This window comes from Cryptomeria japonica, chromosome 11 (assembly GCF_030272615.1).
Source record: "Cryptomeria japonica chromosome 11, Sugi_1.0, whole genome shotgun sequence".
In the NCBI taxonomy this organism is placed as follows: Eukaryota; Viridiplantae; Streptophyta; class Pinopsida; order Cupressales; family Cupressaceae; genus Cryptomeria; species Cryptomeria japonica.
The window spans coordinates 166,793,520-166,807,422 of record NC_081415.1 but is presented as its reverse complement, the minus strand read 5'-3'; the positions used below and the strand labels follow the sequence as shown (position 1 = coordinate 166,807,422).

Here is a 13,903-nt window from a genome sequence, read left to right as displayed (position 1 = left end):
CCCTATGGGCGTCAAATTAGTGAGGGCACTCCTTCCTTCTTTCTTGCTTGTATGGTGGCTTCTAACTTCTTATAGAGTTCACTGCTTCCTACTGGGATTTTTATTCTCATTTCCACTAGTGCTACTATGAATCTTGCTTATGATCCTATAGAGGTGGCTCCTAAGAAAGATTATGGTGATTTTGAGCCTACATGTCCTATGGAGGTGTATTGTGATGTCTCTACTAAGATTACTAGTTAGTCCTTTCCTACGAACAATGGATCTATGTGGATCTTTCGATGTGGTCCATGTGTTGTTGTCTGCAGTGGTTTTCTTTTGGATAGGAGTGGGCTTGGTGCCTTACTCTCTTTCTATGAACAATTTTGTTCATAGTTCTTCCATCAAAAGGTTGTGGGATGCCTTTCAAAACCTGATGCTTGTTCTTCTCTCCCTTGACTGTGCTATTCCTATGCAAGGGGTTTCCATTAGTAGATGGTTCAGGGTTTTCCTAAACCTCTTTTTATGATTAGGTGATTTTACTTGTTAGGGACTCCTTCTCACTGGTTGATGCTCAAGTCAAAAGTATCCTTTCCAAAAAGGGTCTGCCTTTTTGGGTCTTTGTGTTGTTATCAATCTCACTTCTTGTGAGCTTCCCCTTGTATGCCTATCTGACGGTTCTATATTGGTAATGTGCCTATCCCATCTTTTTTAAATCTAAACAAAGCATTGGTTGCTAGAATTGATATCATTTTTTTTTATAAATCAATTAACTTCAAATTACATCACCACATCTCTAATTATACAATTTTAAGCAAATATATTAAAGTTCATGAAATAGGGATGTAACATATTTAATGTGTCAATGTATTTATATGCAATATAAAATATGGTCATGCTCCATGACAAGATATTATTGAATTCATTGATAAAACTAATTTCACATAGTGTATCTATATATACTATGCATAAAATATGACAGTAGAATTATGATAATCAGCTAGATGATGGAGTACTATTATGTTGACAAATGCATAGTATTGGTCTACATGTGTAGATGTTGTCTTATTTAGTGGGGAAGTTGATATTGTAAACAAAATAAATTATTATAAAGTTACTAGGTTACTCTACTTGCCATATTTTTTATAATTAACCATGTGCCTATATGACATTAATAATATAAAATTTATCTTTGTTTCACCTAGTCAAAGAGGAATCCTACACAAATGATAAATTTATCTTTGTTTCACCTATTCAAATAAACAAGTTACAATAATACCAACCATCATATGGAAATTATTATAATAGAATTGTAATCCATTATATCATTTAGTATTTTCGACTTAAGAATTCTTATATGAACCTAGTTGCATGGAAGTTCATGAAAGGTCGCGAGGGAGGTTAAGATATCCCGTGTCACAGTGGAACCTGAAATGTTGAAAGCATTGAATACCCTTCATGGATACATCTTGGACTTGACTTAAGGCTTTATATAAGCTTTTCCATCTTGGAAGATTACCATGGAACTGGTTTTCTTCAAAATTGAAGACAGCGTCTCCAAAACTAAACATAACTTTTAGTTTATTCCACTTTTCTTTCTTCTCCTCCTCAGAATCAAATTCCTTCTTCTCTTTCTCTTTGGCATCAATTGCATTCTTCTTGTTTTCTTTAGAATCAACTTGATGTTTTATGTAATTAGCAACAATTTCCTTGAGTGAGGGTTCTTGTTTTGTTTCCCCAATTTTGTCTTTAACATCAATGTAAGCATGCCAATCCTAAAAAAAACCAAAAAAAAATTATAATCACTATATAATTACAAATTTGAAAGTTGAAAACTAATTAAGAAAGAAAGATCAAAGTACCTGAATAAGAATGTTTATTTCTTGTCTCCATTGGAAACATATAAAGATCCAAGCCACTAATTCCTTATCCCATTGCCAAGAAGTTTTAGTGGCAGGATCCATTGTTTGGCTTATAACATTCCTTGCAAAATTGTGGTATTTTATATAATTTTGATGAAGCCCAGAGATCTCTCTCGCAAAGCAATTCAATTTTTTAAAGGTTACACTCTCTTCAAGGTTATTTGTCATCATGGACATATCTTGAACCCTACTTACACATTTCTTACTTTCACTTCTGGATATCAGTTGTTTTTCAATATCATTTATGGTATTGCCTGTATACCATCACAAGAGAAACAAAGATATTGTAGCAATTAATGAAATCCAACACAAATGATCAGTGCAAAATACAATGAAACAAATATTTTGATTTAATGAGACAATACTACTAATTTCGTACATGCATACCTTGCATTTCAGAGTTAATTTCACTCTCAACAGCTGGATGCAGTAAGGTGACTGGAAGCTCGATAATCTGGCTAATAAAGTAATCGGCATCATCCTCTTTCTGTGAAGAACTTTTAAATGCTTTTCGAATGATATTCTTGTCCAGTGCTAAAACAAAGTTGATTTCACATGCTTTAACCAGTGTGCTTAAGGACTGCATCACCTGTGCCACAGGGGTAATGAAACATTTCTTTTATTGCAAAGTATTATAAAGGTAAATGTATAAAATAGGAATTAATATACAAAGCATACCCGCACTATAACTGAGTCTTCATAATGCTCGAGGCCCTCCAGAAAGACTATTATACGAAGCTTCTCGTGTGGAGCTGATCCATATTTGGGAACAGGAGTCTTCTCAATCTTCTCCTCCAGCAAACAGGTCAGGGTTTTCAAGTTTTCACCTGAAAAAAATGAAAAAACAGGCCAGGGTTTTTTTCCACTTTCCTTTTTCAAAAATTTGATCTTTGAAATAACCGTCTGCTGCTGGCCATACTGATCTGACTTGCGAGACTTGAGATGATCATTCACAAATTTGCTCACTTGCTTCCAATTACAAAAAGTACGGAATTTCTTGAGTGCAGAAGCAGCAAATGCAATTACAGATGCAGGAATAGCTCCATATTTGAGCTTTGAGACATTAAAGCGGTCTATAAACGTCCATGCTGCAAATACTAGAGCAGGAATTAGCAAATCAAATATGTCGAAAAGGCTTTGGCGGTTATGTCTGCAGCGAGTGGTCCAGCGCTGGGCACGCGTCATAGAAATCTCGATTGCTTCTGCTATCTCAACTTGCAGACCGTCAGAGGCTTCGAGCGTTCCTCTGTAATCTCGAGCACTGAATTTTACAGTTAAAACCCTAGGAATTTCCCGTGATTTCTCCTTGCTGTCACGTTCTGGATCTTTGACCTAGAGGGCTCACAATGAACAGAGATATATTTTAGAACCTCAACATTTCCAAAAATTTGTTTTTTTTCATGTAAAGGTTTTTCTTCAGATAATAAGCACTGAAATTTACAGTTAAAGAACCTAAGAATTACCGCTGATTTCTCCTTTCTGTCATGTTCTGGATCTTTCACCTGGAAAGCTCGCATGAATAGAAGTATATATTTTAGAAGCTTTATATTTAAAAATTTCCTTTTTTCCCAGAGAATCATTCATTTATAAGTTTTTCTGCAGATCTTGAGCACTGAAATTTACTGTTAAAACACTAGGAATTACCAGTGATTTCTCCTTGCTCTCGTGTTCTGGTTCTTTCACCTGCAGACCTCGCAATGAACAGAATTATATGTTTTAGATGCTTAATATTTCCAAATTTACTTTTTTTTCAAAGAATCATTCATGTTGAATTATTTTTGGTGATCTCGCACCAGTTGCTTCAATTCGATGCAGGCCAAAGATTTGTAAACGGCTTCATGTTCTGGTCGATATTCCTCCAAAAATTGGACCAGTGCCTTTTCCTGTTTGTTATCCATTATCAAGCATACCTTTAAATTCTTTTAATCTTAGATAAAAGTTAACCTGAAACACTGTCCAAGACTCCAAAAACTTGATCTTACTTGTTCTTTTGCTATATATTCTCCTGGTTTTTGTTGGGCCAATAAATGGACAACTCCATTTGCAATTCTTTTACCTTGTTCGCTGAGGGCTCTAATCATCCCCTCTCCACTGAAATCCTTGTGTGGAAACGCGGCTTGGGCAGCTGTGACGAGCAGATGAGCTTCTATCTGGAACAATAATTATCCATTGCGATTTTCAAACATACACACATTCAAATCTCTTAAAGAGAAGGGAGGATTTTTTTTAACAGCAAGAGATGAAGTGTAATGGTCAGAGTGTGCTAACAAATTTAGCACACTCTACAAGTGTAATGGTGTTGTATGTTAACCAAAAAAAATTGTTTTTTAAAATTTGAATCATTTCCAGGTAATAATAACTTACCTTGTTCATGAGACTGGTCACTCCCTCACTACATCCACCAGTAATGCCTACAGTGATTGGAGTTTTTATATTTGGATTAAGAAAATGTGCAGCTATGCACTGTGCCAGATCATCGCTACCTGTTCCCATATTTTACACTGTTAACTCTACAAAGAAAAAATTATACCTACAGAAAGTAATATCAAAACCGCCATTGATAATAGATCTTGCTCAACCAATTCAAAATGTCAAAAGCTTCAAACAAACTCAGAGCCAAGATATTGATCACTTACTTGGAGTTTGTCCATCAACCGCCATAGAGTAAAGCTCAATTTACGGTGAGTGTCTGCAAAAAAGAAACAGTGGGCAATTCTTGAGAACTTACCGATGCTATTTGTGAAATAAAATGCTCCTTATATAGACATTTTCTGAATAAAAGCACACCATTAATGGTTTCAGGTGTTGCAAGCCACTGATGAGATGTGAAAATATCAAAACAGAGATTGGGATCTTGGTTTTTTCTCCTGCCCGCATCATTTTAATACTATTCCTATTGATGGATGCTTTGTGCTTCCCACTAAACAAAAATATCTGTTAATGGTGGGGTTAAATTCGACGATTACAGAGCTTAGATGCTCCACTGGATAAAACATCTATCAATCATAGATATAAACCAAATGTGGAATTAACTGTAATCACGCAAAGCTACATTACTCAAGAGTGCTTTCTCTGGTTCAGAGCAGGAGAATTAGTTCTGTAGTTATCAATTGCTATCAATTAAGATGATTTTGGGCATCAAAGTGGTGACCTAGGCTACCATAACTGGTAAGAATCTATGCCTTCCTAGTGCAGTAGGAATTAGTTCTGTAGTTATCAATTGTTATCAATTAAGATGATTTTGGGCATCAAAGTGGTGACCTAGGCTGCCTCAACTGGTAAGAATCTATGTCTTCCTAGTGCAATAGAATTAGTTCTGTAGTTATCAATTTTTATCAACTAAGATGATTTTGGGCATCAAAGTGGTGACCTAGGCTTCTCTGCCTCAACTGGTAAGAATCTATGCTTCCTATTGCAATATTCTTCAGTAAATAAGTTTTTTTTCTCATATCTTTATCTAGAATATTTTATTTAAGTAGCCTCTCTTTTCGTTTGTTCAAAAAATTACTTTAGTTATGTTGTGAGAAGGGTTCCATATAATGGTTAAGTGTATTAACGAAAATATGTAAATATAAATAAAACATAAAACATCACTATAATTTGATTTTTAAATAATAAAGTAAAATAATTTTTAAATGAATTAATTAAAAAAATTATTGAATATAAATTTTTCACAAGTAAAATATAAATATTATTTAGATGTAATAATTCATGAATTAAACATTGTTTAAACTGATATTTATTTATTTAAAACTTAAGGGATATTATGAGCTATCTACATGTTGTTCAGAAATTCCTTTTTAGTTGTCTGATGTAGGATGTCCCCCAATTGGAATTTGTGCAGGGGAAAGATATTACTTAAGTCTACCTAAGATCCCACTAGTGGGAGTTGGAGTAGTTGCAATTATGCGACTTGTTGATACTAATATTGGACCAAAAAGACCTTGATGGACCACATTGGTGAGATGGAGGAATAGGAGCTATCTAATTGTGGTGGAGGAAAAGAGGTCCAATGCTCCCAATGTTTTGATTAAGAAGAACTGGCCTTTGTTTATTTGGCTTCTTCCTCATAGATTTGTTGATAGACCTTAGCTATGGCTTCATTAATCTCTATTTGGGTAGTCTTGGTTACCTTTGGCTTTCTAGTATGAACTTATCAAGCCTTTGTTTAAACTACAATTCTTTGGTCTAGATCTTTTGATTTTGCAAAATAGTGGTGGGATCTATCTCTTTAATTTCTATTTCCCTTAACTTCTCATTTTCTTTTACTACTTTATCCCTTCTCACCTTTAGTGTGGTAGATAGTTTGTCCAAAAGGTGATCAATTAGGTATTCAAGTGTTGTATTAGAGGGTACCATATCTTTGATCAATGTTTGTTATATGATGAGCTTATTGGATGTTGTCATGTCGGTGTATATTTCTAGTGTCTTGTCTAGCACCTTTTTGCATAACATAACACTATAAAATTGATCCTCATTGACCAAGGAGGTTGATTTCTCTGGAATAGAAGTGTCCTTCAAAAAAGATTGTTCCTCCTTCTTTCTACTTTTAAGAGACTTCTTTATGTTCTTTCTCCTTTCTTCACTTTTATCTTCACTCCACACTCACTAGAGTAGAGATGCAAAGGCTTCTTCTTATGGTGGCTCCATCCATGGTGGTAAGTAGGTAGTCTCTTCTTTCTTCATTTTTCTAATTTTCAATCGTGTAGATTTTGTAAGGGATGTGTCAGCTTGTAGCCTTCTTGGCCTTCAAGGTGTAGAGCTTTGTTCTTCTATCTCCTTCTTCAATATACATTGTTTCCCATGTAACTTTTCCTAGGTCTTATCCATAGGCTCTCCAAATTTCTTGCTAGCCAGATTTTCCATTTATTCGCAATATGTTGTAAATATTTCTACTTGTGGATATTTTGGGAGACTAAGAGGCATGGTGAAATGAATCAATTTTGGCATATATTTCTTAATAGGGTAGTTGTAGGATCCAAGAAGTTCTAGGTTCAACCATAGTAGTAAAGTGTAGACTTTATCAACTAGAAAAACTATATCTTTGATAAACCTATGAACGACATCATAAGAGATATGTTCTCTATCCTATAGTTTTTATTGAAGGGATTTGAAGAAACCCCAATATGTGATCATGTAACAGGGGGCATCCTTGAAAAGATAGACATAGTCGTGGATTCGTGTGATTGGCTAGTGGTGTCCCAATTTTTTCTTGCAAAGTCTAGTAGCTTCTTCTTGAAGTAGAAGGTGGGGCAGATAACTAGGATTCCATATCTAAATTAATAGTGTGATTCCTTTTTATGCTCAATATTCTCCAATATCTCCTACTACAGAACTTCACATAGGTCAATGTTTTTGTGTCTTTTATAATGGCCTCTTCTTGATTGTGGTGGTGCATATCCCTATTGAGGATCTCCTTCGTCTAATTAAAAAAATAATTCTTAATGAGGATCTTTTACTTTTTTTAGAAGTATGCCTCTTTGTAAATGATCTCTCCTAATCTTTCGTATTCTTGTTTTCATTCTTGGGGGAAAAAGATACTATTTCACTTCTCTCTTTTCAAGGATCTCCTTTTCCATTTTTGAGTTGCATCTTTTATTACTTGATGTTGTTTTCTTGCAAATAAATTATTCCCCATGTGAGTAAATGTGTGTCCCTTGGTTAGGATCTATTCCTTGCTTGAAATGGGTTGTCATTTATGAACAATCTCTCATTGGTGATTGTGTGTAATCCTTCACTAAGAAGTCCACTTTTTTCTAGCAATGGGGAAAGAATAATTTTTAGTTTCCTTTCCCTTTCAAAACATGTCATCTTTATTAGATATTTCCTTTACTTTTGGGGAAAAATTTCTTCCTCTTTTTCACTATGCATCCCTCAAAAGGATCCCTTTACACTTGTTGCAAGATACTTGTTTTACATTTATCTCTTCCTTACTTCAAAATAATTATGCATCTTTAGCTTGGAAGTAATATATGTTGTTTCTTAAAGGATATCTCCTTGGTGTTGAATGTGTGTATCCTTTTCTCCCATTTCTAACTTTAGACATCAACATAGGGATATTTTGACATCTAAATGAGGGGGCATATATGTAGCCTCCTTATTTCTTATGTTCAATTCATGTTGTAGATAAATCCTTGCATAAAATGACTTTCTTGGCTATCCTTTACAATTCATGTTGAAGATTTCCTTGCATATAATTCTTTCCTTGGATATCCTTTTGAATTCATTTTGTGGATTTCTTTGCATACAATTCTTTGCCAAGTTATAAATTTTCTTGCATACAATGCTTTGCTTGGTTATCCGTGTTCATTGTTTTCTTACATGCAATGAATTTTTTGGTTATCCTTTTTGTGGCATCCCAATAACAACTTTATAGTTGTTTGCCTTGTAATAAGAAAGCTTCATTTGGCAATTTATATTTTCTTTCAATTTACACATATGAGTTGCCTTGTATTAAGAAAAATTTTCTTGGCACTCCTCTTACAAGATGAGTTGACTAGCATAACACAACTTGGTAGACTATTTGACTCTTCCTTTTTCCTTTTGTAGGATTAGTTGACTAGCATAACACAACTTTCTAGACTATTTCACTCTTCATTTTCCTTTTCTAAAATGAGTTAAACTAGCATAACAAAACTTCCTAGACTATTTCAACTCTTCCTCTCCCTGTCTCCCATATATCACCTATCATAAAAAAAATTGCTAGCCTATAGAATACATATTTCATTTCTCCTCCCTATGAACCCATAAGCATAACATACTTTGCTCATCGCTAGATAATGATTCATCATTCAATGCATGCTCTTGCTCAAGTTCCACGGTTCATCATTCGATGCATGTTCTTGCTCTTTCTTGGAATAGCAGTTTGAGAATGATATTAGCGGCTAAGACATTTCTTATTATCAAGGGCTCCTCAACTAGTTGACTTGGATCCTTTTCTTTTAATACTCAACCCTTTAATGTGTCTTTAATCTTTTTCTATCTTTTTGTCTTATCTTTGTTGTTGTTTTATTTTGTGTGAGTGAAGATCCTAAGCTTGGGGAATTATTCCTTTAATTTAGTGATCTCTCTCTCTCTCTCTCTCTCTCTCTCTCTCTCTCTCTCTCTCTCTCTCTCTCTCTCTCTCTCTCTCTCTCTCTCTCTCTCTCTCTCTCTCTCTCTCCTGTGAGTATGATTGTAGACTCATACTCCCACTAAAGTGGGGGCCAAATATAGAATCATAAATTATAACCCTGTACAATTTTCACCACTTTTTGTGTCATTACCTTTGTGTTACCCATTTTAGCTCTCATCCAAGCCTATCTTAGGCATTTCACCTTGAAACTAGTGTCATACATTCATAGGGTGGTTCAAACCTCTATCTTGGGTCAGGTGCACACTATTCCTAGCTTGTTCACTTTCTTTTGGGTGGACAATTGTACCTTTCTTGGATAGTGGTTCTCAAAGCTCATATGTCCTCCCAAACTAGGCCCAGATTTGAATGGGTTGGTGTATATTTCCTGCCCATTGGTTTTAGATTATAGTATCTCAATTTGACTATTGGAGGTTAGTCTAATTGGAGAAATACCTTGAGAACCCTATATAAGAGCATTCTTCTAATTAATTTTGACATCCACATACAACATAATATATCATAAGCATTTGTTATTATCAAGCATTGAGCATCAAGGAAACATTTCATCTGACCATATTCTTCAATATCTACACACCATGGAGTACAAACTCTTTTCAATAATGATGCAAGAATATGTGTTTGATTAGGTCATTCATGTCTTGTCATATTATGTCATGTTATTGCATAAACACTTGTCATCACATTTGAAGAGAATTGCATCATCTACAGTAGATCTGAAGTATATCATTCAACATTTTACTTTAGTTTTTTAATTATTTTCAAGAGTTAATTCCAAACCTAAGGTTTGACTTAGCAAACTCCTTTTCAAAACATATTTCTTCTCTTTTTGTCGCAATTGATAGATTCAAGAGCTACTAATATGAAATTGGACATTATAGACATAGACAATCAGATCTAGCTTTCATAAGCAAAAAAAGTGGAGGACAAATTTTCTCCAAACTACTTTGTTCGACAAATTTCCCACAAAAAAATTGGGGTAGATTTTGAACTGCATTTAGGTTCTGGAATAATTTATTCTTAGGATAGATTCACTTTGAGCTACTTTATCTTGCATTTTTAGGCCTAGTTTTCAATCACAAGTTTTGATCACCTTCCTTACCTCTTCTTTGTAGTTATAGATTTATATCTTATATACAATTTCTTCTTTGTATGCATTTAGGTCACATTTCCATCCTTAGCCCTAGATTTAGCATTCATCTTCATATTTTGATATCCAATTCAATCCCCACAAAGGAATCCATCTAAAATCAATGAACATTCATCCGTTGTTGAGTTAATCTATTTATTCTCATCTCCCTTTAATGTAAGGACAACTATGAAATAGATTTATTCCTTGTTTTCATAGTTGAACTAGTGAATCCCTATTTCACCATGTTATAGAAAGTTCATATTTGGCTACAAAATGGGCAACATTGGGTCCAATACCCCCATATAAATGATATTAGAGCCCACAAGAGAGCCTTGGAAATGAATACACCAAGATAAATGAGCAAGATTAGGCTTAGTAATAATTGACAAGACAATATTGAAATCTTGTTGCTAGAATAGCATAGGCGACAATAAATGCTACCTCAAATTGAGAGTTGAGACCATAGGAAGGTGAGGAGAAAGCTAGTGGTAGCCCAACAATAACTTGTAATTATAATAAGAAGTGTTGGGATGCCAAACCCAATCCTTCCACCAAGGCTTGATATAATGAATTTCAAGCTTGTGTAGCATATTCAAAGGCAAAGATGACACAACTATGTCAAATATCTATCGATCTGGCCAAATGAGCTTTTACTAGATCCATAAATTTGACCAAGTGCAAAGATTCATAGTGGCTCTACAAAAAAATCTCTAGGAGTGTAGATGCTTTTTTTGTGAAACCACAAGGCATGCATTTAAGGCAAGCAAGTCAAAGAAGGCCCTAAACTTGAATAAGAGGAGACTATTAAAGGTTGTGCTAGTAGTTAGAAAGCCCATCTTGAAATCCTGAGTTGGCCTATCAAATCAAAGGCTTGAAAGCTTCCCAAGCATGCTAGATACTTTTGGCAACAAAATTTTTCTCAATTTGAATAGCTTCGAGCATAACAAGAAGGGTCTAAAAACCAATCCCCTTTCAAACAGGTTTATGAGTCAAGAACCTAGAAAAACTGCAATGTTTGAGGATAACTTTCTAGGCCTCATTTCCAAAGATGTTGCAAAAAATCCATTTAGTGCAAAGGGATAACCCTTGTCTCTAAGTGGAAAGAAGACCTAACCCACTAGACTCTCACAAGTGACAATATAAATCTTAGGCAACAGGGTTGAAAGCCTTTGTGGTATTCAGAAAAATCCTAGAGAAAACAATGAAGAATCTTCTCTAACTTCAAATAAGAGGCATTGGAAGGAGCCTAGCATGAATAATAATACACATGGGTTGCTGCTAAGATATTACAACAATCCTGGACTTTACCATCCTAATAAAGTACAAGAGATTCTTCTCAATCCAAGCAAGAATTGCATTTAAAAGGTTGATAGGAGAAGATTGAAAAGAAAAGGGAATGCCCAGAAAAGAAAAAGATTTCCCTATGACTAATCCACTTTTACCCAAACCCCAAAAGTCAAGAGGGCATGGGGAGGAAGGTTTGGCAATAACATTATGTTTTATTTGACTAGATGGTATATATTGAGGGCAAACAAAAGGTGTTAAGGAACTAGAGAGACTCTTTGATATTTTTCTCCATTTCTATAAATGTAAGGAAACAATCATCTGCAAAATGCCCATTAACCAACCAGTTAGGTGACTCAAGCGGGGTGATTCTTCGAACTCTACTTGCAGAGATAAATTTTTCCACCAAATAGCCAAGGCCTTCAATAACAAGAACATACAAAGAGGAAGCAAGAGGACATCCCTAATGAATAGGGCGAAAAATCCTAAAAGAAGAGGATTGGTAGCTAATAATGGTGATGCAGGCATAAGAATCCCAGAAAAATATTTTCACATATTGAATGAAGTAAAGGACAAAGTAAAGGACAAAGCCAAGAGCCCCTAACATGGATAAAATGATAGGCCATTCAATACAATCATAAGCCTTAGCAAAACTAATTTTTAGGAAAAAGGCTAACTACTTAGAACATCGATCCTATTCCATTCCCTCCCAAACTACAATAATATTATCTAGAATAAATTTGAATTTGATGAATGTTTTTTATCTAGTACAAACAATTTGTGGGAGCAAATAGTGAATTTTGAGTGACAAGGCCTTGGCAATGATCTTATATGAGACATTGAGCAACATGATTGACCACTAATTACAAATGTCTTCTAGGTCACCAAGCTTGGTTATGCATTTGGTGTTTCCATTTACCATTTCATCATTAAAATTTACAAACATTTTTTGAAAAATTATTAATAAATATTAATATCTTTAAATAATATTTCATAATTATTTATTTTTAATGATTTGTTTAAATAATAATATAAAAATTTAAAATATAAATATAAAATTTTTGATATAAATAATTGATTTAAAAAAATAGAATTACAGGTAAATTTAAAAGACCCCCTTTAAAATTAAAAACTATATCATTATAAAAGTACAATGATGGTACAATAAAATTTATTTATTTCTTGTGCTATAAAAGTTTAAAAGTAAAATGAAATACCTTCAATTCAAATGGATATCTCTCCATAGCTCTCCATATTTCTAGATGTATTCAACTTGAAAGATAAATACACTAGTTATATTTTACTTTGTTAAAAAATTATATTAAATGAAATATAATTTCTTAATTTTATGTTTGAATTATTATTTTTTTTCTTTTATTATTTTTACATATGGATATCCTTAATTTTTTTGGGTTAAAACACTAAATATTATAGAGACCCTTTCTGTCATAATATAATTTTTATTTTATTTTTTTAAATGGCCAAAAATGTTACTATAATGAATTAGATTCTTAATAGTTGAGGTAGCCTAGATCACCACTTTGATGCCCAAAATCATCTTAATTGATAACCATAGAACTAACATTACTAAAATGAAATATTCTAGATAAAGATGTGAAAAAAATACTTATTCACTGAAGATTGCCATAGATTCTTACCAATTGAGGCATCCTGGGTCCAAAATCATCTTAATTGATAGTCATAGACCTAATTCATTAGGTTATTATTTTTAAAATGATGTCTTTAATCTTATACTGCAGTGTCACAACATAATTAAAATATATTTTTTTAAATGACAACAACTATTACTAAAATAAAATATTCTAAATAACGATGTTTAAAAAAAAGCTTATTCAAAAATTGCACTATGAAGACATAGATCCTAGATCACCACTTTGATGTCCAAAATCATCTTAATTGATAACCATAGAACTAATTCTTTGTGATATTATTTTTAAAATGATGTCTTTACTATTATTTTTTGGTTAAAACACTTAATATTATAGTGACTCTTTTGATCACAACATAATTAGAAAAAAAAAATTAAATGACGACAAATGTTACTAAAATGAAATATTCTATATAAAGATGTGAAAAAAAGATGTGAAAAAAAAAAATTATTCGCAAAAAAAAAGCATAGATTCTTACCAGTTGAGGCAGCCTAGGTCACCACTTTGATGGTGACAAAATCATCACAATTGATAACTATAGAACTAATTCTTCTGTCCTGAACCAGAGAAAGTACCCTTGAGGAATGTAGCTTTACGTTATTAGTGGAGAATCTAAGCTTTGTAATCGTTCAAATTAACCCCACCATTAACAGATTAATTTGTTTAGTGGGAAGCACAAAGCATCCATGAATAGGAAGAGTATTAAAAATGATGCGAACAGGAAAAAAAATCCAAGATCGCCACTTCTGTTTTGATTTTTTCATATCGCATCAGTGGCTTGCAACAC

At 33.5% G+C, this 13,903-nt stretch overlaps 1 protein-coding gene across 2 annotated transcripts; it reads right to left on the bottom strand.

The window, feature by feature from the left end:
* Positions 1 to 1,201: 1,201 nt before the first annotated feature.
* On the bottom strand, positions 1,202 to 4,983 carry LOC131044137 (uncharacterized). 2 transcript variants are annotated; one of them, XM_057977397.2, is made up of 11 exons: positions 4,686 to 4,983; positions 4,535 to 4,587; positions 4,263 to 4,381; positions 3,881 to 4,048; positions 3,692 to 3,781; positions 3,543 to 3,581; positions 3,362 to 3,400; positions 2,577 to 3,230; positions 2,286 to 2,487; positions 1,839 to 2,152; positions 1,202 to 1,751 (listed from the first exon to the last, which is right to left on the bottom strand). In XM_057977397.2, the coding sequence occupies exons 2-11, from the start codon at positions 4,557 to 4,559 to the stop codon at positions 1,356 to 1,358; spliced, it is 2,046 nt and encodes a 681-aa protein (XP_057833380.2). In that variant the 5' UTR covers positions 4,560 to 4,587; positions 4,686 to 4,983; the 3' UTR covers positions 1,202 to 1,355. The 2 variants fall into 2 exon arrangements, with proteins under 2 accessions (XP_057833380.2, XP_057833379.2); XM_057977396.2 differs by lacking the exon at positions 4,686 to 4,983 and having other exon boundaries at positions 4,535 to 4,679.
* Positions 4,984 to 13,903: the final 8,920 nt, after the last annotated feature.